Source organism: Sporobolomyces salmoneus (assembly GCF_050403485.1).
Source record: "Sporobolomyces salmoneus JCM6883 DNA, S_salmoneus_JCM6883_v1_ctg12, whole genome shotgun sequence".
Lineage (NCBI taxonomy): Eukaryota > Fungi > Basidiomycota > Microbotryomycetes > Sporidiobolales > Sporidiobolaceae > Sporobolomyces > Sporobolomyces salmoneus.
In genome coordinates, this window is record NW_027481151.1 from 82,477 (window position 1) to 106,220 (window position 23,744).

Below are 23,744 nucleotides of genomic sequence, written 5' to 3' on the forward strand. Positions count from 1 at the left end.
GACAAGATGAATAACAGAGGAAGTAAAATAGGAGCGGGAGCGGGAGTGATGAATTTGGGAGATGCGACTGGGGATTTGAGCGACTCAGACGGGTTCGTGAATCGGACCTTTCGAATCGCTTTCTCGGTCGTAGTTGTGGATCGCGATACAGTGTCGTGTGCAATCGTGTTTGCGAGAGAAGAGTTTGTTGCATTCTGGGCATTTGACTGTTCAAGAAGAGAGAGTCAGTTGCCTGGTTCAGTCTGCAGAGTCGATGGGTGCTCACATTCTTTAATCCCTTGATGGGTCTTGATGTGGGCATTCAAATTGGACTGACGAGCAAACGCACGACCGCAGGAAGGATGAGGACAAACCTGTTGAAAAGATACATTCTCGTCAGTTTTCGTTTTTCGAGGAACGCCGATCTCGAGATCAGAGTACTCACAAATTTCTTCTCCGGAGGTTCGTTACCCTTTGCTACGTAAACTCGCCCTTTCGGTGACTTTTTTCTCGGAGCGGGAGGACGATTACCACTCGTAGTCGCTCGCGATCGACTCGGTTTCGAAGTGTCGGATTTCGCTGATGTCGTTCGAGCACGTTTTGTCGGTCTCGTTGTTGCGGTTGATGCAGGTTGAGCTTGAGGTGCCATCTCTTCTTCGTCGTCGTCCTCTCTCTCGTCCCTTCCCGGTTCTCGCTCTTCTTCATCGTCACTTTGCTTTCCCGATTCCTTTTCTTCCAGTAATCGCTTCAGACTCGTACCCTCCTTCTTCTCTTCCCTATCATTAGCATCCCCTTCCTCCTCCATCTCGTCCTTTTCCTCTAGTTCACTCTCCTTCGATTGAGTCGAACTCTTCAAAGATTGTAAAGTCGGACCAGCCGTTTCACTCCTCCTCCTTTTCGCGGCTAAAGATCCCGAAGACATCGATAGTGGTGGCGGAGGGGGACCAGCCCATGGAGACGAGTTTGACGAAGACGTAGAAGTTGAGAGATCCATCGAGGTTCCGGAGGGAGGTAGAAGTGCAGGATGAGAATAAGGATTTGTCGAGGTTGAGGCGGCGGGTGGAGGAGGGGGAGGAGGGGCGAACCCAATCGAGTTTGAAGTAGAGGTTGATGCTCGAGCGTAGGCGGGGTGTTGGAACGTGTGAGAAGAGGCATTTCCATATGCTGGATGATTGTAAGGATTCGACGAGGAGGAAGTTTGAGCATAATTCGAAGGGTTCGTCGTTGGAGAACTCAAGCTTCGATAAGCGGAAGAAGAAGATGGGTCGGAGGAAGAATTCGTGGTCGTGGTCGAGAATACTGCCATGTTGAGAGGAGGTAGAGTCGTGCTGTTGCTCGTTCCCGAAGTTTGGAACGTATTCCCCGTGGAGGAAGATGAGGCTCCTCCTGAAGAGCTCAAAGGAGGAGAGTAGGAGGATTGGTAGTTGTAAGGAGTGTAGGAAGCGCGGTTGATTGGAGGGAGGGCGAAAGAGGAGGAGGAAGCATAATTCGGAGGCGGTAGAGGAGCAGCCGCGTGCGATTGAGGTTGAGCGATTCCCAAGAGATATTGAGGATACGAAGGACATGCTGTCGGCGCGGAAGCCCCAAGAGGAGGCAGAAGGAGGGGCGGCGCGGATAGATTCGAAGAGGAAGAAGTCGAAGGTTTCGACGTCGATCTTGAGCGGGAAGCTTTATGAACTTCATTCTCATGTCGTGTACAATGACCTTTCTGCGAGAAGGACTATGTCGACGGGGAGTCAGCTGCCGAGACAGAGAGCGAGAAACTGAGGAGAAAGTGGCACTGACTCTGTCGCAGTCGGCGAACGAGCACTGATATGGTCGCTCGCCGGTGTGCATGCGTCGATGTACTATCATAGCAAATCGAGTTGCACGAAGGAACTCGTCAGTCGAATGGAAAAACGACAGGCGAGAGATTTCAAAGACTCACCTTCGAGCGCCGAATGTCGATCGAATCCTCTGTCGCAACCTAGTTCCTGACATTGGTGCCTCCATTTACCCGTGTGGGTCGATTGATGCGCTGACAAGAGTAAGGAGCTCATCAGTTACAGCACGAGAGAAAGAGGTAAAAGTTGAGACACTCACCTCGAAGTTCAGAGAGGTAACAAAATCCATTCGAGGTTTCACATTGAGTACAGTTGTAGGGGTAGATACCCGTATGAGAATACCTGTGAGCTGATAATAGCGAACAGAAGCATAATGTCAGCTAAGGTAGATAAAATTGAGGAATCAAACGAACCTTTCAAAGCTTTACCATTCTTGAACCTCTTCCCACAGTCCCCCAGTTTACACCTGTATCTGCCCTTCCTCAATGCCTTCTTCTCTGATTGACGTCGTTTGTCATTAAGTCGCTAGCAGAGACGAAGTATCGTTAGACAGAATTCGATTGGAGAAGAGGATAAATCGCTCACATCGGCATCGTCTAGGCGTCTCCTTTGTTCGACCGTTCTCTCTTCCTCCGGCACCGCTCTCAACTCCCTAGTCTCCTGCTTCCGGATCTCCATCGCACGAGCCGCGATTTGCACGTCCGAGTTTCGAAGTGAGGCCGGGAGAGTGAGATCATTCTCGACGAACGAAGAGGATCTCGACCAGGTTGACTTGTCGTTCTTGTACGTCACGATGATTCGCTCGAGTCGAATACCCCGGTCGAGAGGGTCGAGAGGGGTCCCTCGTTCGAACTCTTCTCCAGCTTTCTTATTGACGGTGACTCCATTCATCTTCGAGCGACCTCCAGGAGCCGCGTTACCACCATACATCTTCTCATTGTAGTGAATATCGGGATTGGGACTGAGAATTTCGGGCTGGAGTGCGTTTGAAACAGAAAGGGTCGCATCCTAACAAAGAAAGATCAGTTGGCGAGATCAAGGAATCGATAAAGAGGAATAGACGAACTTGGTTTCGAAGAGAGAGTACGCTCGCCCAACCCGCTGAGCCTCTGCAAGGGTGTGCGAGGACCACGATGATTGTACCTTCTCCTCCTGTTCCTCCTCTCTTTCGTACCAAGATCGTCTCGACAACACAGGTCCTCTCTTCCGAAGGTTTTTCTCCCTCCCACGGAATTTCCAATTCCACCGTCGTAAATTCAAATTTGTCACTTCTCAGAATCATCTCCTTGGAATCGCTTCCGTAAACCTCGAGGAGGATTCCATTATCGACGGCATATCCCAAAATCGTATCCGCTCGTTCCTGGATGATCTGTTGTCCAGTCTCCGAATAGAACATTCGAAGCACCGGGAGGCCGGTATACACGACAGAGAAGGAATGAGGGAGAAGATCGAGGATCACGGCCTGCGCGAGAGAATGCGATTCAGTAAGACCCTCAATGAGAGAGTAGAGAGATTCAAGAACGCACGTTTTCTTGATACGTTTTCGTGTTCACCCAGTCTTCCATCGTAGCACACGAGAGAGGATTCTCGCAAGGTGGCCAATTGGCTAGGGAGATACGTTCGCATTTCGCTAAATCCTTCGGAATTGAGCTGTTCCGCTCTCAAGAGACCGTCAGTACTGCTCCGACGCTGACGATGATTGATTAAACTCACTTGCGAAGCAACTTTCCGTCTTTCCAAGCTTGGGGCGATGATCGTTTCCATTCTGCGACCCTTCCATCTTCCAAATTCTCCGCCGCGAGGTCATCCGATTGCTTGAGGTTTTTGAGGAATAACTTGCTGCGAGTTTGCTTCTGATCGAGTGAAAGAGTCGACGGCGATCCGACTCGTTCGATGAGCGATTCGAGGTCTCGTCTGGTTGCGACTCGATCTCCTCCTCCTCCTCCTTTCGCGACGAGTTTTGCAGCGCCGGCCTTGACCCATTGCTCACGAACACTCTACGAGCGGAAAAACTCATTAGCGAAGGGACCGAAGAGAACGGAATAGGTAAGAGCGGATTTACCCCTTCTTCTCTCAATTTTCTCACTCTCGCTTCCTCTTCCATCTTACGAGCCTCTGATAACTCGTACCCCTCATCCTCATCCTCATCCACATCCTCATTGTCCTCACTGTGCTCATCACTGTCTCCGTCATGTTCAATGTGCTTTTGATGCAGTTTCAATTTCTTAGTCGGATTTTGTCCTTTCTTCGATTTTTGTTTCGGAAGAGTTGAGAGTGACGCTATATGGAGACATAGAGAGTAGACGATGGTCAGCTCCTTGCGTCTGCACTCTCCCTTCAGCAGCTGTAGAGAGCAATGACTTACCAGGTCCTCTCTTTCCTCGAGCACCTTTGGCCTTCCCTTTCCCTTTTCCCGAAGCTCCTTTCTGTTTCCTATTCACAGATCGACTTTCCCAGTAGTCGCCATCCGAAACGTCTGCGTCGGTGTTGTCCGTGTCCTCTGGATCGAAGTCGGAGTCGACCACTCGGTTTCGCTTTCGCCTAGCGGATCGATCAGGAAGGCCGGAGGAGCCGGAATGAGGAGGGACAAGGTACCCCGGAGGTCCGAGAGAGACCAACTTGGTCTGGGGTACTTTCGAGGAGCGAGATAGGGGAGGCAGGAGAGGAGGGGAAAGAAGAGCGGGAGGAACCGAGTCGAATAGAGGAGCGGAGATTGAGGGAACAGAAGGTACTGTTCCTGGAGATGTATCAGCGTGCGTTCGAGCGGATTGAAATGGGTAGGGGATGAGGAGGACAAGAGAACTCACGGTTGACACCCGGGTAAACGGGAGGTGATACGGCCGACGAGACAGAGGGGTGGAATGCAGTCAACACATCTAAACTCGGTTTAGATGCGGTGAGTAGCATGTCCCCCAAACTACAATAGGAGATACAATCGATGAAGAGTCAGTCGAGCGCGAAACGCGGTTGAAGTGAGAGACGACAGACGGGAGGTCGTTGGAAGTAGAGTAAGCTCCGAACTCTTCTCCGTCCGCAACGTGAACCGAAGTCGAGTCCTTGTTGATCGTAACTTCATCGTTCGGCGGAAGAACTCGAATCGATTCTTGTTGAGTCGTCGGGGGACTGGGTACCGCTGGGATCTTCTTCTTCTGCACGACAGCTTCTTTCCAAACAACTCGGTGCATAGCGTTAGATGGAGGAGCGCTCTGGGGAGTTGGGAGTTGGTATGAAGCGGCCGAGCGGCGAGCGCGCGGGACGTCGTTACGGGAGCGTCGAGGGGAAGACTGGTAGGACTTGCGTTGGTCCTTCTTGTAGGAAACAGTCTTCCAGTCGTCTTGTTCAGGAGTAGGAGGGAGAGGAGGAGGAGAAGATGGAGCCATCGGCATGAGGGTTCCAGATTTGCTGGAACGGCTTGGAGGAGCACAGGGGTTGGCGGGGGTAGCGATTGCGGCGTATGAAAGCATATTGGTAACTTGTAATGTTGTATCAGATGATGTGAAGGAGGAGGAGCGTTCAGGAAATCGAAGTTCATCTCTTGCCTCGTCTCTCCATCTCTTCAACTCGCTAACCGGCTTGGATTCCTCTCAGAGCCTCCGCAAGGGGTACATCAACATGTCGATGATCATCACGGCCCGCGATAGGCTTCGGATCAGTCGACCATCGCCGATTCATTCTTACGACAATCTTCGCTCCTCTCTCAAGATTCCTCGGGCTTGGAGAGATCCACACCTGCCTCTAGATCTTTCCAAGCTGCCTACGATTCCGACTATCCACGATCCTCATCTCAAGAAGCAAGTCGTAACTCACCAAACTGTCTTCACGTCGACGCTTGGTCGGGACCCCTTCCTTATGCACGAACGGATCAATACGCTCTCCTACGAGCCTTTAGAGATGTTGGGAGATAGATACATGGGCGCCTGTGCCGTCTTAGCCTTGCGGCGTCACTTTCCGGACCTCTCAGCCTCTCGAATAGTCGTAAGGCCTTTCTCTTTTATCACTTCGAAAGTCATGTCAAAGCCCTGACTTCTCGATGTGCCTGTAGGAGCTTACGACGACACTCCTTTCGAATCGTACGATTTCTTACATCAGTTACGGATACGGACTTCATCGAGACCTCAAACTTGGCGATAATTTCCCGCAAGACGGCGACAACTACAATCAAAAAGTCTGCGCAGATCTTTTCGAAGCACGGATTGGAGCACTTCTAGTTGAGGCAGATAAGAACGGTTCAGAGCGGGAGATCAGAGATTGGCTCGCGGAGGTGTTTAGTTCGGAGGTTTTCCCAACGCTCACCGAAATTGTGGAGAGGTGGAACGACGACTTGAAGCAATCTCTATCGGTCTCGCGTAGAACGAAGCGTAAAGCCCTGAACCAACGTGAGTCTCGCCCGTATATCTCTTGCTTCGCGCTGAATTGCTAAGCAATTGATTTGAACAAACAGACCCGTCGTTGTGTCTTCACTGCAGCGATTCCAATGCGAAGCGTGTCTCGATCGAGTACAAGGAGATACAACCTCGGCATTGGCACGCGCGGGTCGTAAGAGGAGGGATTGAAGTGGGCTGTGGAAGCGGGTCGACGAAGTCGGAGGCACACGATGTAGCAATCAGTAATGCTATGGAGAAAGCATTGGAGGGACGTAGCGTATAGCCTCTCGTGTTTCATTCTTACCTTATTTCTCACCGCCATCAATCTTTATCATTCTGCACCATTTTCCGCTCGATAGGTCTCGTCTCGACGGCTATTCAAGTGACCGAGCTTACATCATTCGCGGTCTTTTAGTGCTTCTTCAGTCTCTTCATGTCGCATATTCCCATTGGCCTCACAATCATCTCTCACCAGGCCACGAGAAAAAGAGAGAGAGAAGACGAAGTAACGAATTTCTCCATTCCTCGATTCAACTCTCCTCCCGATTTTCCGCCAATACGTCGTGCAATTTGGTCAAGTATTCACCAAACGACGTCATCGCAGGAGGATATCCTTGTGCTTGAAGGTCGCGGCGGATAGCTAAAAAGCACCCATTCGAGAAGTCGCAATCCCGCAGTTCCGAAAACTTCAACTTTCTCTCTCTCCCTCTAACCTCTTCCCCTCGTTTCTTCCTTCCTTCCGCCTCGCCCATCTCAGGATCGATCCTTCAAGACGACTAGAGGAGCGCCATCCCGTCACAGGGACATTTTCGAGCCAACCGACTTCTCCACACTATTCTTTAGCGATGAAACTGTCTCAACCTCGACGCAAGCTCAAAGTCGCGATTATCGGTGGTGGAATCTGTCAGTACCGTTCTCCACAACTGACCTAGCTTCTCCAGCGAGCTAACGCGGGTGATGGATGAATCTTGGTACTTTCTGTAGCTTCAATTGCTCAAGCATGCCGACTGAAAGAGACACTAGGGGACCAAGTAGAATATACTATATATGAGAGGAATACAGATCTCGGAGGCGTTTGGCTTAACAGTTTATGGAAGGGATGCGGTCAGTTCCGTTCGAATCGCTCAACTTTGAGGATCACGACTGATTCGTAAGGGGTGGGACTGGGAACAGCGGTGGATATTCCAATTCATTTGTATTGCTTGTACTCGGAGTTGAATCCTTGGTTCAAGTCGAAATGGGCGGGGAGGGATGAAGTACTCGCATGTGAGTTTTACAATTCTCGTTTCTCACTCTCATTCAATTGCAGCTAACTCCCGTTCTTCCTCATCACGCAGACTGGGTACGACTAATCTCATATTGTCTTGACACCCGCGACGCGCGAGGCTGACCTCGTTCTCCTCGCGAAAACAGAACGGAATTGTCGACAAACGACGAATTCGACACCATTTCATCTTCAACACAACCTTCATCTCCTCCTCCTGGGACTCGCTCGCTCAACACCATCTCATCACCTTCCGCCGCTCAAACGGTGACGAATTCACCGTCACAGCCGACGTTTTAATCTCTGCGACCGGAGCTTTGAACAAACCGATCATCCCGAATTTACCGGGGAAGGAAAAGTTCAAGGGAGAACAATGGCATTCGTCGTCATGGAGAGAAGATCTCAAGTTTGAGGGAAAGAAGATCGCGGTGATTGGGAATGGATCGAGCGGGATTCAGTGCATTCCGTATCTTGCTTCGCTGCCTGGAGTTCAGCTCACTCAATTGTGAGCATTTGTCTCCCTCTCTACTCATACTAGACGTAGGAACTGATGAACTCGCAACATACAGTATTCGTTCACCTGGATACTTCCGCTCGAAAGACAATTTCGACTACAGCTGGTTCAAACGACTCGTTTTCCGATTCGTTCCCGGCGCCTTACGACTCTACCGTTGGTGGTTATTCTACGAATACGATCGAGCGATCCTGAGTCGAGGACTCGGAACATTCTCCACTCTCCTTCGTTCATCAATGACAAACACGGTCGTCAATTACATGAAATCTCGATCTCCGGAGAAATACTGGAAGGATATCATCCCTGATTACCCGATGCATTGTAAACGAGTCGCTTACAATGCTGGATGGTTGGAGGCACTCAATTTACCGAACGTTCATCTCACTTCGAGTAGAATCACCGAGCTTGATGAGTCTGGGTTGTCGACGGCAGACGGACAACACTACGAATTCGATTATATCTGTTGGGCGACTGGATTCGAGGTGACGGAGACTGGAGTCGGATTGAACCGTGGAGTGAAAGGAGAAGAGGGTCAAGAATTGAAGGAGATTTGGAAAGCGAAAGGAGGTGGATACGGGTATTTAGGGATTGCGGCACCAAAGATTCCGAATTACTTTATCGTACTCGGTCCAAACTCGATCGCGATGTCTTGGGGTTACACGCTTGGACACAACGTGAGTTTTCCCTTTCTCAATCGTTTCTCATTTTCGTGTCGAAAGCTGACTTCGTCTCGTGAGGTAGACTGAATTCATCGCTCGAATCCTCAAATCTATGCTCGATCATAACCTATCTTCCGTCGTTGTGAAAGATTCAGCAATGGAGGAATACAACAACTACCTCAACAAGCGCCTTCAATCTACAGCTCTCGCTTTGCCGGAATGCGGTCCTCGGACTTGGTACAAAGGTGAGTCACACCGGTGCTTCACGTCGTCGAAATGAGATGACTGACGTGAATACTTCTCTGAGGGCCTCGCAGATCCCGAAACTGGAAAACTCGTCGCCCCCGCTCCTTGGACAGCTAGTGAGTTAAAGTCTCTATCTCTCTCGATCTCGAAAGCTCAAATCTCTCGTTCTTGCAGCTGAACTGTGGACAAGGACGAGGAAGATCAAGTTCGAGGACTGGAAAGCTTGTCGCATAGAAGGAGACAAAGTTGTCGTCGTCGATCTCAAATCTCCTCGTCGGTGGACTCCCATCGATTGGTTCGCGTCAAGACTGCAGTCTTATCTCATCGGTCTCATGGACGACAAGTAGCATTATCATTGTCTCTCTCTCTATTCATATTATTTGGCAGTCGGAAAATCAGTTTTTCAGTTTCTTTACCGATCCACTATCACTCTCCGACTGAGAGCTTGTTCCGCCTTCCAATTACTCATGACCGTCTTGATCGCCTCTACGATCTCGTTCGCTTGTCCAGGGTTCTCCGCTTCGAAATCGTACCTTTTATCAACGCGGTTCTTCGCCTGAACGACAATCTTGAATGACGAGGCGGATCTTCTCGACACTTTGCAAGATTGGACGAGAGAGATGTGGAAGGAGGAAGTTCGACCGGCGGAATCTTTCCCATCGGAGGGCATGAAATGAAGACTACGAAAGGGACAGTCGAAACAGGTCAGTAAGATCGACACAAGATCTGAGAATTCGACTCGCACTGACTAGTCACCGTCGATAGCGATCGAACGAGGATGTCTCCCACCGAGCGACATTGGTAATTTGCGTTGAACTCGATACAATTGATAAGTCGAAGTCAATTGTGAACTCGCTGATTGATACCTCGGAGTCATCGGTTCTTCCGCGACTTGCGTAAATATTGACGCTATATCACGTCACGAAGATCCTTACTGAGTTGCAATCTCGACAGAGAAAGGGACGACGGCGAGCTCACCAGAAGGATCGATGTTCTCTGTGTTTCGTCTCTGTCGCCTCAATCCGACCGTCCCGACTTGACTCCGAGAAACGAGGACGAGTTCTCGTTGATCTCCTAGACTCTTGACCGTTCGATCGAGGGGGACAACGATCTCCCCATCGCTGAGACGGACGATGAAAGCCCAATCGTTCGAGGTACCGAGGTTTCGTTGACGACAAATGAGCTCTATCGAAAGATTCCAGTCTCATCAGCATTCAGTCGGAGGGTAAACGCAGAAGAAAGATCAGAAACTCACCGAGAACATCGAGCAAGTACATATCGCTCGGAACTTCGATTGTCGTGTTTCTCTCGGCCCCGAAACCAACCGAAGGCAGTTCAACCTTGAGCGAGACCGAGACCGCAAGGGAAGAAGAAGCTCCGAGGGGTTCTCCTGCGGCCGAACTCTGAGGGTTGAAACTACTTCCATTCGCATTCCCGGTAGTTTGAGGCGGTCCGAGTTCGTTTCTCGATGGGTCTCGAGTTGGAGGCGGAGCGAGGGATGAGGAAGAGATTGGGATAGGGGCGGAGACGACTCGTTTAGGACCAGTGAGGATTCGGGACGGTCGACGAGTCAATTGAGATTGTTTCGTGATGTTGTCTTGAACTGTCAATTCGAGGGATGGTGGTCAGTCGTGAGATATCACTGTGAGACAGATTGCGCTCTCAGGGTGTTAGACTTACCTTGTTGATCTGTCGCTTTCACAATCGCAAATTCTGTAAAAGAGAACGCAGAGATGTTTCGAACCCGATCAAGCGCTGTCCAGTTCAACCACACCCCACATCAGTAAGACAACTTCAAAGCTGGCGTGAAGACGAGGTTGAGTCCGTACCAGGGAAATCCTCATCGACCTCCCCATCCTCCTCGACAATCCTCAAATTCCACCTCGTCGTTTCCTCCCCGGTCTCCGCCCGTTCCTCCTCCACCTCTAGTTTCGGCGCTCTCTCTTCCTTCTCCTGTTCCTCCCAGTACGCCCACAGACCAATTCCGATCACTTCTTCGACCGTAACGTCCCTCTTGACACTGATATTGATCGGATTCGACGGACCGGGGTTCGAACAATGCGGGAAGAAGAGAGTGAGGAGGAGTTTCTCGGAGGGAGAGGAGGAGCGAGAAACGCAGGCGGCATAGAGAGTCGAGAAGGGGTTCGAGCTCGAGAGGGAAGAGGAAGAGGGAGACGTCAGGAGTGCGGTGAGAGCGGATTTCGTCGGTTGATGGGAAGGAGGAGAGAGAAGAGGAGAGGGAGGTCCGAGTTGGATGTAGGAAGAACGTTTTGGGAAAGATAGGATAGAGGAAGGAGAATCGTCTTTCTTGCGAGGGGAACGGGAACCGGGAGATGGCGGAGCGAGCTTCTCGGCGTCGGTTGTCGTGAGGTTCATCGGTGCAGATACCTTTCGACTCTGTGATGAAGAGAGAGGCGGTCTTTTGGGTGATGAAGTTGCTGTATCTAATTTGTCGTTAGAAGGCTGTGTCGTCGGAACAGGTTCTCCTCCTGGTTGACTGGGAGACCTCTGTTTGTTTACCTCTACGTTCTTCGTACCAGCGTCCGAGCCGAGTTCAACTGGCGGATTCGGTACAAACAACGCTCCTCCCAATCCAGGTTTGATATTGACCCTCCTCCTCTCCCTCACTCTCATTCCCGGCGGAAGTTTGAACACCGGTACATTCGACGTCTCTACTTTCGGTTCCTCCTTTTCGGCTAGAGGCGTTGGTCGAGCGAGAGGTATCGACGAATCGGAATCGGTTCTTCCCCTCCCTCTAAGTCCCTCAATACGGTTCCTCCTCTTCTCAACCTCACTCTGATCAGAAGAATCTTCCCCACCGGGACTACTTCGATTCAACTCAGTAGAACGTTCTAGTCGAGAAGTTCCAAAGAGACTGATCCCCGACGAAGCCATCGAAACGGGCATGATCTCCTCCGCCGCAGTGTCTTTCGTCGCTTGATCGAGTAGAGGTCCGGAGGGGAAGTCGGAGGACACGAGGTCTTCGTCAATTGGTGCGATTCTGTCGGCGTTCGAACGTGGTCGATAGAGTCGAGTTGGTCTGGAAGGTGAGCCTGCTTCAGGGAGAGGAGACTCGCCGTCTTGCTGTGGAGGATCAGGGGAAGGAGACGGGTCGAGGGAGCGCGTAGGGAGTACCGAGGCGGGCGAGGCAGGAGCTGAAACCCCTCCGAGTTGAAACCCAGATGAAGAAGTATCGGTCACTTGCGAATTCGGCTGTGAAGGGTAATCGCCGTCTTCGGGAACTTCAACGAGTGAAGTCGAAGGAGATTCGACAAGAACGGGAGAAGAGGGAGGGTGTCGTTGAGGTTGAGAAGAGTCGAAAGAAGGATAGGAATGGTATTCGTTTGCGGAGGTCGAGAATCGAGGTTTCCGAAGTGCCGTGACGGTTGCGTTCGGATCTTCGGTTCGTTGTAGCTCGGTAAGCATAGAGGACGGTGGATCGTGAGACTGAGTCGGTCGATAGGCATTCGCAGGAGAATCTCGAGGAGTTCGAACTGGCGAATGAACGACTACCGGAGGTGGGACCAGATTCGGTGCGAGATGACCCGGCGCAGCATTCGATAGACTGTACGACGCAACCAAACCAGAGAATGAGTCGATGTCACTCGCTGGACGATCTGGTGGAGACGTACCTCATTCCCTGATCATCATCTAGCATCTTCTCCTTCCCTTTCCAGCTCCTCTTTACTCCATCTACTCTCATTCCCGCACCTCCGACCCCGCTCCCCTTCCCAACGATAGTTTGCGTGTAACCAAGCGGTCCCGGCCCTCCAGTTCTCCTCCTTCGATTCCTTCCCCCCGTCATTACTTCCGATGAATCGTTCCTCCTCGCTTGGTGGTGACTCGTTCTAGAAGAGTCCCTTGCCAGAGTCAACGCGAGAGGAGGACTCGACCGACCTGAAGTTAGTTCAGGCCATTGAGTTTCGTCGGAAAGTCCAGAGAGGGAAATGTAGGGAGATGGAGGAGCTGAATCGGGAGAGTCGAATTTGATTAGATTGTAGGGACCTTGGCCTGAACGAGAGGAGTTCGGAGCGTGTGAGGGAAGGACTTGACGGATGTAAGAGAGTTGAAACGCTCGAAGCAGGAAACTTGCAATCGCTCACGAGGTCAGCTATCGCAGTCAAATTTAGCTTGAGAGATAGTAACTCACTCGTTTTCAGTCAGCAGCGACATCTCCTAGCCTGGATTGACGCGTTGAGAGAGGGTTCAACACCTTCAAGGATTCCCCCACTTTCTGTCCTCGTTCCTATTCCTGTTGAGGTCGAAAGCGGCTAGGGTGGGCCGTAGAAGTATCTGCGTGATCTTGAGGGTAGTCAGAGTCGGATCGAGGTCGTAGTGGGGACGAAAGAGGAGAAAAGAGATGAAACTCACAACTCTCCCTCTTCTCCTCTTCTCACTCATCCCTGTCGATGCCCTAACTCTTCTAGAAGACTATGGCCTACGTACCACAACAATCTTCTCTCCTTGCGTCCTCCCCATTGAACCTCTTCCAGCCGAATCCACCTCCCGCTGTTCCCTCAAGTTCCGATGTCCCTTCCTCGCCTACTACCGCCTCATTCTACAATAATCCAAGCCCAGGAAACATAGGAGGATCCTCCATCCTTCGAACGACAACGACTTCCCGACCTAGATTATACAAATCCCAATCTTCTCATCGAAATTCTTCCGCTCGCAACACGACTCACCACTCTCACTCCCAACGCGACGGTCCATCTTCTTCCCCTTCCCACACAGCGATCACTCACCCCTTCCGATCAATCCACGAGCAAGCTCGCTTGCAACGCTCGAAACAAGCGAAACTCCAACGAGAACTCTCGAATCCTTCTTTAGTTCCGGATGAACCGGGAGGTTGGACTCGAGATGGGGAATGGGAAGAATTTGATCAGTACGAGAAGGAGAGGTTGGAGTTTGAGATGATGAGGGAGAGGAAAGAATGGAAATGGGAGATGAAATTGAAGGATCAACAAGCTTCGGATGCGTTAGTCGATCCTGACGACGAGGAATTTGAGGGAGAGGAGATGCAGGAAGGTGCGCTCGTTCTTCTCTCAGCGATGGATGTTCAACAAGTCGCTGATTGGGAAGTTTGGCGTAGAACCACCGGCGGACGTTCTATCAGATTATGAAGCCCCTTTGCCATCTTCTTTCGATCCCTCCGCGGCTCGTATTCCCTCTCTCGCAAGCTCAGTATCCTCTTCTCCTCACTTTCCACCTACATACTCCAGACCGCCCTCACCAAACTACGATATGGATCTACAAGCCGACGACGACGTCTCGATGCTCAATTCTTCACCTCAACGGAGCGGAACGGGATACGATCGAACTCGATCAATACGAACATTCGAAGATACTCTATTGGCAACGACATGTCCAGCTTGTGCGCAGGCGGGAACGATCAGGGGAGACGAGGTCATTGGGGCGAAATGTCAGAAATGTGAATGGGGGATCGGGGCGGACATCCTCAGACCTCTCGAATTGGCTTTCGCTTCACATGGGTGAGTATTATCATTCTCTTCTGCTTGTCGAAGCTGTTGCTGATTCGCCCATCTTTGAGCGTACAGTGACGCGGTTAGAGGTCATCTCCCTCTGTTCAGTTACACAGTCTTCACAGGGACTCTCGTCTTCTGTCAAGCGTGCGATGAACAGTTTGCAGCGTGATCTCCTCGCTCCTTCGTCACTTGCAGCTTGTCCCCGTTTTTCTCGTTTCGGATTGTTAAACCCTTTGTTGTTACTTTTTCTCTTAGTCATACCCGTTAGTCTGTCGCAATACCTAACCTTTTCCTGCTTCACGGTGTCAATCGAGCTCAGGAGGACCGGAGAGAAATCGATCCGGACACTGTCAGAGAGGTCGATTTGCGCGATTTGTGGAAAGCGTTGTTTTTGGGGCTTCTACCTCGACATTCTGGGCCTATCTGAGATCGTCACGTACTTCGTAAACGCATACGAGAAGTGGGAGACTCTGCATGCGTACATGCTGCGAGTAAGTCGAGTTTCCGGGGTAGGTTCTGAGCTCGGAGCACTTTCTTCTCCTCTCTCCTAGCCTACTCCGTTGAGCTTCCGTATGTACGTACAACTCGCGGCAGTTCGACACTGCAATAGATCGTCTTCTGAGCTTTCTGTGCCGTTTTTGCCAGCGTGCTTCATAGATAACATTTTCACGCCGTCTCTACAATAAATAAAGGTGTTTTGGCCGAGCGGTCTAAGGCGCCAGCTTAAGGTGTTCTTCTTCCATTCACAAGGGTAACCCGCTGGTCCGAAAGGGCGTGAGTTCGAATCTCACAGACATCAAATAACTTTTTGGGCCGGCTCATAGCCTATCGGTAACATCTTCTTGCATGAGTTGTCCTGAGCGCTGCCGTTAATTCTTTTGGATCGTGACCGCGCGGAGGAAGAGGAGGAAGAAGAGGCCGAAGCGAGATGCACAGGGACAACGGTTCAAGCTGAAATTTCTCGAGAGGTCTACATGGAGCAGGGACCTGTTATTTATGGCGAGACAGTACATGACAAGAGGCTTCACCACAGAATCATCTTCAGCTTGACGACGACGGGGAGAGCCTGAAAGTCAGTGAACGCGCGACGTGGCAGAGGCTCAAGTCGGCTTTCTCGATATCTTTCAGGGGAAATGAAAGTCTTATAGGCGACGACTGGCCGCTTCTCTCGATGCACTCAGTCTCTAGATAAGGCGAACGTGATACTCCGTAGGATGGGTGAGGATGAAGGTTGGAAAGACAACAGTTACATTCTCCTCTTCGCAAGATCTCACCTCTAAGCTACATCATACCTCTAGCTCTCCTTCCCCTTCCCTTTCTTCCTCCCGCCCACCGTCTTCCCCTTTCTCTTCGCAGTCTCGATCAAGATCCACCCGGTAGTCGCTCCGACGACTGAGAATCCGATTAAAAGGATCAAACTGGGTAATTTGATAGCCCACTCTCTCGGAGGGAACCAATGCTGAACGGGGGACGAGTCGGGAAGTAGAGGCTATCGATCGAACAGTGAGAGTTAAGTAAAGATAGAAGTGGAGAGCAGAGAGAGAGGGAGGGAGGCTCACGGTGAGAAGGGTCCAAATCGAGTAGTACGCGTAGAGGAGGGTGAGGGTCGCTAGGGAGATACCTGCTCTCGCGATATCGATCAGCTAAGAGTCGGACACAAGCGAGAGAAGAGGAGAGAAGAAGGAGCTCACGACCGATTGTTCGATCCGAAAGCTGTTCAAAGAGTGAGTCAGTTGGTCCGTCTTGCAGAGTACTGCCAAGAGAGCTCGACTGACCATCTACGCGCCCCTAATGTAGCATTTGAAGAGTTTCGTCGATGACGAGATCGTTCAAGAGATCAAGCCGTGTTTCTCTCTCTCTTTCCCTTCACTCCCCTCCTCCCTCCATGCCGAAACCGAAGAAGTCCTCCTCCGAATCAGTGAATCACTCCTCCCTCTCCTCAATCGTTTCATCTCTCGTCCGCTCGCAACTCGGTGCATCCGCCTCCTCCCTTCCTCCTTCAACTACTCCCGAGGAACTCGATTCTCAAGTCGCCTCACTCCTCCTGCGTGAAGCTCAAACCGCCTCCTCAAACTACAATCAACTCGGTACACGAGCATACTATGATCCCGAGAAAGAAAAGACTCGAGAATTGAGGAAACCTAATACGAAATTCTTGGGGAATGTGTTGAAGAACGTTGGGGATCATAATAAGCACGTGAGGAAATTGGAGGAGGAACAGATGAGGAGGAGGGAGAGGGAAGAGAGGGAAGCGGCGGAGAAATGGAGAGAGGAGAAAGAGAAAGGGAAGGGGAAACAGAGGGAACGAGAACGTGAACGGGAGGAATCACCGAGAGATGATGCGGAGAGGGAGAGAGATAGAGAGAGAAGGAAGAGGAGAAGGAGAGAATTGGGACTGGATGAGGAGGAGGAGGAGAATGAGAATGAAGGATCTTCGAAGGGTTGGAGGAGGAAACGCTCAGAGGAGGAGGAGGATCGCCGCTCGCCACGAAGGGGAGACGAACGACACACCTCTCGAGATACGATACACGAGAAGGACGACATTCGCTCAAACGAGTCATCGAGAAGAAGAGAAGATCGCGAAAAGTCAAGCAGGAGAAGACGATCTCGTTCCCGTTCTCAGTCTCGCTCCGACGACGAAAAGGAGGATAGACATCGATCATCACGCAGAAGAAGGAGTAGAAGAGAAGAAGACTCGGCAGAAGAGGAAGAAGATCGTGAGCGAAGGGAACGACGCAAGAAACGAGAGAGGGAAAAGGAGAAGGAGAAGGAAAGATCCAGTCATTCCCATCGATCTGACAAGGATCGAGACAAGAGTCGCAGGTTGACGAAAGAACGAGTCTCCGGTGAGACGGAACGTCCCCTAGATGAAGTTTTCGCAGAAGTCGAGAGAGAAACTTCTTCCTCCTCGAAACGGTACGTTCTCTCCTCTCTCTCTCTCTCGACGCATTCACTGACAAATCGCATCGTCTCATTAGCTCACGCTCCACCGTCCCCCCTTCAGAGCCTCCTCCTCCACTCCCCTCCGATCCCCTCCCTTCTAAAATGGATAAATATTTCTCCCCAACTTACGACCCTTTAGTCGATTTCACTCCCTCCCAACTCTCCCTCTCCGCCTCCGCCTCGAATCAAGATGAGCCATACGGATTGATAGCGGAAGGTTCATTCAATTCATGGGATCGAATGTTGAGTGCGATTAAAGAACGGAAAGAAGAGAAGAAACTACGAGAATCGAGGGAGAAGGAGGAGAGGAGGAAAGAGAGGGAGAGGAAACGACGTGAACGACGAAGAAAACGTGGAGAATCGGTGTCCAGTAGCGAGGAAAGTGAACACGGAGGAAAAGAGGGAAGCGGAGGGTTGATGGAGATCAAGTATTCGAAGAAAGGAGGTACGAGGGAATGGGATTTAGGGAAAGAAACCCCAACCTAGCTGAAGAAAGGAAAGGAGCGAAGGAGTGATCCTAGAAACCAGCTTCTTGCATTTCCTCCAAGATTTCCCTCGCTTGAAACCTGACTAATTCATCCTCATCCGTCTCTGCTACGAATCCCAACGTGATCTTCAACCTCTCCCTTTGAGCTCGTTCGATCGTTTCTTCCCGCTCACTCGTAACGCCAGTTCGAGTATGAATAGAGGGTGTGGTAGAGGGCATTCGTAATTTCCCTTCTTTGATCAAACTGTCCCCTAATCCTTTCATTTCCTCCTTTTGAACCTTCTCGATAGAATCGTAGCGTTGTTTGATCATCGTCCTCATGAGGAGAGAGAGGAATAAGAGAGCAGCTCGACGGAGTGAAGGATGTTTCGAAGTTGTTATTGTCGGATCCGCGAGTTCTTCAGGTCGAGAAGGAGGTTTCGAGCTTGGAGTCGGCAAGGAGAACGCCTTCCTGAGTTCTTCGTCATCTTCCTCCTCCGAGGAGGATGAAGCATTGTCGACTTCTTCGATCAAAACAGATTTCCCTTTCTTCTCCTTTTTCTCCTTCTCTTCTTCGACAACGGGTCTCGCATTTGCTCTATAGCTAACCGTCTCAATCTCCAATAGACCCCTCATCGCTTCTCCTAGATCGCTCAGTACAGGTCCCGTTCCCTTCGGATCCGTCTCGACCATTGTCGCTAGGATCGTAATTGCTGAAGCTCTGAGTGGGACCGGTAAAGTCGATTGTCGAAGCGTGATCAGTAACGGCGGTAGTAGCAAATCCTCTGTATCCACATTCCGCAGAGAGTGAGTTCAGCTCGCTCGCTCGCGATCGGAATCTTGAAAGAGGAAGGAGAGGGCAACTAACGCAAAGTCCCTAACGCTTCCCCCGCCCTCTGTACGACCTGTACCAGTGCCTCTCCGACTCTCAACCTCTTATCCACTTCCCTCTGTCCTTTCTCCCCTTCCCCAACTTCTCTAACTTCCCCTCCTTTTCTTCCTGAAGACGAACTCCCACCTCCAGTGTAAGCGGCAATGAGTCCTTGAATCACTTGTCTCCCAAACACATCGACGAGCGTCGAGAGACCTTGTACGGCGTTCAGGTAGAGGAATGAATCGTCTTCTGAGAGGGAATTGAGGAAGATTGAGAGAATCGCGGGGAGGAGAGCTGGATCCGTTCGGAGTAATTCAACTCCTCCTCCTCCTGAGGCTTCTTCCGAGGTAGAGGGAGTAGTGCTGGGCTTGATGAGTGATTTGAGTAAATGTAAACCTTGAGCTCGAACCGGCAAAAGAGGGTCTTGAAGTAGTTTGAGGGATTCTTGATATTTCTGTCGACTTTGTTCCATCCCATCTAACAACGACTTTCCTCCTTTCTCTTTCTCTTTCGAGTCTTTTCCGGTTTGGGAGAATTTGAGAGAAGCTTCACGAAGACTCAGGACTGTTTGAGCTTCCCTTGCGAGAGGGGGGATGAGTTCCGAGGAGAAGGAGGAGGAGGAGAGGAGGGAGGAGAGTCGGGAATTGATTGAACGGAGGAGAGGGGTGTTGGAGATTGAGAGATCTTCGTTCGCTGGTAACATCGCGAGACGAGTCAGGAAGAGTCCTGGGAAGAGGCAGAGAGAGTTGGGGACGAACCTTCGAGAACGGCAAGCAGGAGAGTGAGAGCCGTTAGAACCATTTCTTCATTCAACCCACCGGCTCCTAATCCTTCGAATTCAGTCTCGATCTCCTCGATTCCAGAGCCTCCTCCTGCTCCTGTCGATTTCTTTGCAGGGGCATCTTCCTCCTCGTGGTCGAGATCCACAATCCTCAAATCCCCTAATCCTAATCCTTCTTTCTCTTTCTCTTTCCCCTTCCCCTTCTTCTCCTTCTTCTCCTTCGCGGAGTTTGGTGGCGATGGGGAGTCTTGATCGTCGTCTTGTACGTCCAAAGTCGATCCAATGAACGCAATGACTTCTTTCGGATCCTCCAACGTTAAGATCTCGTTGCCTAATTCTTCGACCATTTTCAGGATTAATTGTAACCTCGTTACCGATCTACGATGGTTCTCATACTCGTCAGTAACTCTCCCATAGTGTTCGCCCCGATTCATGAGACGAGAGTGGGAGAGGGAGAAAGAGGAAAGAACTCACTTTTTCGCCAACTCGACACCAGCCTCCGAGTTTGATTCACCAGACCCAGACACGTCGGAGGATTTCAATACCCTCAATTCATCCAACCACCTCAAAAACAATCCAGCGCTCAATTCCCTCTTCCCGATTTGTTTCAACCATTCAACGATCACGATCGGTTCGACTTTCAATTCCACTTCTCCTGCTAGTTCTTCTCCTTCTGCTGGACCTTCTTCGGCGGTACGGAGATTGTGTAGGTCTGAAAGGGTCGGTAACTTGATTTCCGCCTCCTTGGGAACACCGTAGTTGCGACGAACGAGTTCGATTCCTCCTCCTGATTCTCGATTCACTTCCCACTCAACCCCGTCCTCATCGACCCCCTCTCCTCCTACCTTTCCGAACTCCAACCCCTCTTCAATGATCTCAATCGCCCTCGTCACAACCCCAACTGACTCCTGTACTCCCGTTCCAGTGAAACTTTTCCCAAACACGTACAATAAACTCTCGATTTCCTCCTTTAGAACCTCATTCTCTTCACTCCCTGCCTTTTCTCTTGTTTTCCCCGTTCCTAGACCTCCTCTCGAGGAAGAAGGGGACTGTTTGGAGAGAAACATGAGTAAAGAGAAGAGAGAAGGGAGGAGTGGAATGATGAGTAATTTGAGAGTTGATTCGAGTAAATGAGGAGGAGTGTTTGAGATAAGTAGTGAGAGAGCCGTCGAGGTTGAGAGGAGGTCTCGAGTTGAAGAGATGACTCGGGAGTTGTTGCCTTGGGACGAGTAGGTGAGGGGTAGGAAAGGGGCATGAAACTTTTGAAGGATGTGAGATCGAACGGACGGAATCGAGAAAGAGGAAGGAGGGGAGAAGAGGAAATGGGATAATAGATAAGATGTAGCGGAGATTATCGAAGGAGGTGGAATGGAGGTCGGTGCTGGATAACTCGAGGAGGAAGAGGAGGTGGATTTGAAGTTTTCGTGCAGAGTCGCTCGGGTTGATTGGTTGAGGATCTCGAATAACTGTCCCACTACCCCTAACTGCTCCTTCTCCCCATCCCCGACTCCATCCCCGGCTGCTGAACCTCCTCCGACTGAACGAGTGTTCGAAAGCAAGTTCCAAATCATTTCCGATTTCTTCTCATTCCCAGTTTCTCCTGCTCCTTCGTTTGCTCCGAATCCAATTACGACGATTAGCAGGGATCTGACGCCTCCGGGTCGGAGGAGGAGGGAGGATAAATGGGAAGTTAGGAGGGAACGGGAGGGAGACGAGGAGGGGGAATGGGACAGGAGTTGAAGGAGGGTTGAAAGGAGCGTCGGGAGAGAGTTCCTACAGTTACGACGACCGATGGGTGAGTGCCGATGGGTGAGTGCTGGATAGATAGAGGAGAAGAAGAGGGACGGGACGTACGACTTGAATAGAAACTCGAGAGAATGATTCCATTTCCCCTTCTCCTCCTCTCCTTCCGCTCCAAGGTAGAGGTATACGAGTGTCGCGATGAGAGGTAATAGTACTTGAGACATCACGATCCCTTTCAACTCCCCCCTATCCCTCTGCAAAACCCTCACCAAACTCTCCGTATTTTCTTTCAATCTCCCTTCTCTCTGTCTCTCTTCCTCTTCATCTAGTTCAACGATACGTTCCTTCCCTTTCCCTTTCCCTTTCCCTTTCTGATTGTTCGTTCCAATCGTCGTGAATTGAGCGGGTAGGACGTTCTGATCCGAAGGGAGGTTGATGATGATTCCCCAGCGAGAAACGATCCCCGTTAGTAATTGAAGGTGTTTCAACTGAGTGACACTGAATACCGGGGCTTCGATCTTCTTGCTCGTCGATGACGATGACGATGCATTTGTAGAGGTAGAGGGAGTAGAGCGGGAGGAAAGGAGGAGGGATTGTTGAACGAATTCGAGTAACCTCAATGCAGTTTGACCCGTCTTTCTCTGTAATTCCACTTCATCCGGTTCCTCCTCCTGAGTAGAAGTCTCGATAGGTAGTTCAGGGAATTGTTCGTGTAGTTGAGAGAGCCTCGAAGAGAGGATCGAAGCGAGAGTCGGTTTAGATGTACCGAGTTTCGGACGGGATTCTTGTTGACCTGTCAGGATTGAGATAGCTTGTAGGATCTGGGAGAGGGGTGGACATGTCGACGAGGAGGGTGAGTACATGCGGTGGAAATGAGTGGAAGAGGAGAGGGAAAGTTCGAGAGGGAAACTTTTGGTTTCTGATTCATCACTTTTCTCGACTCCATTCGACTGGAACATCTCTGCACCGCTCCGTAAGTATTCTCCGAACAACGACTGCGCACCGACACCTGTCAAGAGGAGCAGAAGAGGAAGTAAAAAAAGGATGATCAACTGTGTTAAATTTCGCAATGCCTCAAGGCAGATGCGCTTTACTTAATGGACCCCTTTCGAGGGGTTTCTTGTTTCCTATTGTGAGTACTTCCCACGCTTCTACGTCGTGTTCGAAGGGAGTTGAGGGCTGACTTTGTACGTTTTTTCTTGTTTCACCAGAGCCTGACATTTACTTCGAACTCTGCACCTCTCACGCCAATAGCAAGGAACGAACATGCGCAGAACTGAGAGCTGACGATATATCGTTCTGCGTGATGGTTGATAGGTTTCCGATTCCTTGCTCCCCCTCTCTCTTTCGACTCGACTCTTGCCCGTTTCCGGCTCGCCAGCAGCCCTTACTCGACAAACGCGACATACTCCGACCTTTCGACTTATTGGAGATACGGTTTCTGATATTGTGATGCAACAGAATAAGGATCTGGTATCTTATAAATGAAAATACAACTTCTACCTTCCTCTCCCTCTTCTGCTGCCTAGACCCCTGCTATTCGTCTTCAGAAGCTCCTGAGCGCCCTCTCTCATTGACCCACTACGCTAAGCTTCAATTCCGCTCCTCCCGCGGCTCACCCACCTGAATCGCCTCCAATTTCTCCCTCCATCCCTCGGGTAACCTCTCCACCACTTTATTCCTCCCTCCACCTCTCTCAACGAATACATGCGTCATCGTTCCCCACGCCGCCGCCGTCGTTTCCTCTTCCTTTCCCTCCTCTCCGTTCCGGACGATTCTAACTTTTCTCCCAAATTCCCCTCTGTTTCCCTTTCCCTCTTTCTCGTCTTCTGAGGAGGTACAGTACTCCGCCTTGAATAACCCAACCTTCCAAACGACTTTCCGATTCGATAGTTCCAAGACGGATAGAGCAGCTAGTACAGGTTCTGGGAAACTTAATTGTCCTTTGAAACTAGTTTCAGAGTGTACTATCAATCCTATTGGATCCTCCTTGCTCATCTTGCACTGCGTTACTATTCAATTTCTCTTTTCCTCGTCAGTTTCTCCCTGAAAGCTGGGAAGGGAAGAGAGAGAGGAGAAGGGAGGGACGTACGAAGGAATTCGTTACAAATCGAATCGAAGTAATGAGAGTAAACGACGTTGTTGAAATGAGAGTATTGGTCGTTATCCCTCCAACTTGATTGGAATGGTAGAAAGTATTTGAACGCTGAAGAGGTGGGAGGAGGAGTTCGAGGAGATGGAGAGCGTTTGAGAGGAAGTGGGGAAGATTGGGAGGGGGAGGAAGAGGGCGCTGATCGGAGGTGGGACCTGAGTTGGGTTAGGCGACGGGCTGGAGTGGAACGCATGGGAGCGGAATCGGAGGACATTGAGAGCGAGAGACAGGGGAGAGATGTTCTTCGCCGGAGAAATCGAGAGAAGAGCCGGTCTGATGTGGAAAGTCTTTGATTGCGCGCTACAGATAGAACATAACGTACCGAGTAGCCTGATTCAAGGCAAGAAGCTCAGATAATTGTAGAGAGCGACGTGAGAGATGAGAGGAATATTCGAATTTTTGATCAAACCCGAAAACGCCTTTCCATCTACTGCTTCTCACCGCTAGACC

The 23,744-nt window shown here is 50.7% G+C and overlaps 6 protein-coding genes across 6 annotated transcripts; 3 read left to right on the forward strand and 3 right to left on the reverse strand.

Annotated features, from left to right (window-relative positions):
• Positions 1-84: 84 nt before the first annotated feature.
• JCM6883_004672 (C2H2-type zinc finger protein) lies at positions 85-5,266 on the reverse strand (the record flags this gene model as incomplete). Its single annotated transcript, XM_076630757.1, has 15 exons — positions 85-206; positions 266-353; positions 425-1,699; positions 1,765-1,826; positions 1,907-1,996; positions 2,062-2,151; positions 2,216-2,327; positions 2,388-2,810; positions 2,869-3,264; positions 3,329-3,452; positions 3,516-3,799; positions 3,865-4,082; positions 4,168-4,533; positions 4,610-4,719; positions 4,791-5,266. The coding sequence occupies 15 exons, from the start codon at positions 5,264-5,266 to the stop codon at positions 85-87; spliced, it is 4,236 nt and encodes a 1,411-aa protein (XP_076489181.1).
• Positions 5,267-7,011: 1,745 nt separating this feature from the next.
• Positions 7,012-9,196, forward strand: JCM6883_004673 (flavin-containing monooxygenase; the record flags this gene model as incomplete). The annotated part of the gene is made up of 9 exons (XM_076630758.1): positions 7,012-7,069; positions 7,151-7,270; positions 7,340-7,432; positions 7,504-7,508; positions 7,580-7,935; positions 8,000-8,618; positions 8,686-8,848; positions 8,921-8,965; positions 9,024-9,196. 9 exons carry the CDS (start codon positions 7,012-7,014, stop codon positions 9,194-9,196), a joined length of 1,632 nt encoding a protein of 543 aa, XP_076489182.1.
• A 65-nt stretch (positions 9,197-9,261) lies between these two features.
• On the reverse strand, positions 9,262-13,022 carry AVO1 (Avo1p; the record flags this gene model as incomplete). Its single annotated transcript, XM_076630759.1, has 8 exons — positions 9,262-9,529; positions 9,599-9,758; positions 9,828-10,034; positions 10,105-10,452; positions 10,530-10,604; positions 10,679-12,414; positions 12,482-12,937; positions 13,000-13,022. The coding sequence occupies 8 exons, from the start codon at positions 13,020-13,022 to the stop codon at positions 9,262-9,264; spliced, it is 3,273 nt and encodes a 1,090-aa protein (XP_076489183.1).
• Positions 13,023-13,282: 260 nt separating this feature from the next.
• Positions 13,283-14,504, forward strand: JCM6883_004675 (uncharacterized protein; the record flags this gene model as incomplete). The annotated part of the gene is made up of 3 exons (XM_076630760.1): positions 13,283-13,877; positions 13,966-14,341; positions 14,408-14,504. 3 exons carry the CDS (start codon positions 13,283-13,285, stop codon positions 14,502-14,504), a joined length of 1,068 nt encoding a protein of 355 aa, XP_076489184.1.
• Positions 14,505-16,220: 1,716 nt separating this feature from the next.
• JCM6883_004676 (uncharacterized protein) lies at positions 16,221-17,764 on the forward strand (the record flags this gene model as incomplete). Its single annotated transcript, XM_076630761.1, has 2 exons — positions 16,221-17,251; positions 17,314-17,764. 2 exons carry the CDS (start codon positions 16,221-16,223, stop codon positions 17,762-17,764), a joined length of 1,482 nt encoding a protein of 493 aa, XP_076489185.1.
• A 31-nt stretch (positions 17,765-17,795) lies between these two features.
• RTP1 (Rtp1p) lies at positions 17,796-23,508 on the reverse strand (the record flags this gene model as incomplete). Its single annotated transcript, XM_076630762.1, has 7 exons — positions 17,796-18,529; positions 18,613-19,311; positions 19,377-19,777; positions 19,874-21,172; positions 21,254-22,151; positions 22,762-23,154; positions 23,235-23,508. The coding sequence occupies 7 exons, from the start codon at positions 23,506-23,508 to the stop codon at positions 17,796-17,798; spliced, it is 4,698 nt and encodes a 1,565-aa protein (XP_076489186.1).
• Between the last annotated feature and the right edge of the window lie 236 nt (positions 23,509-23,744).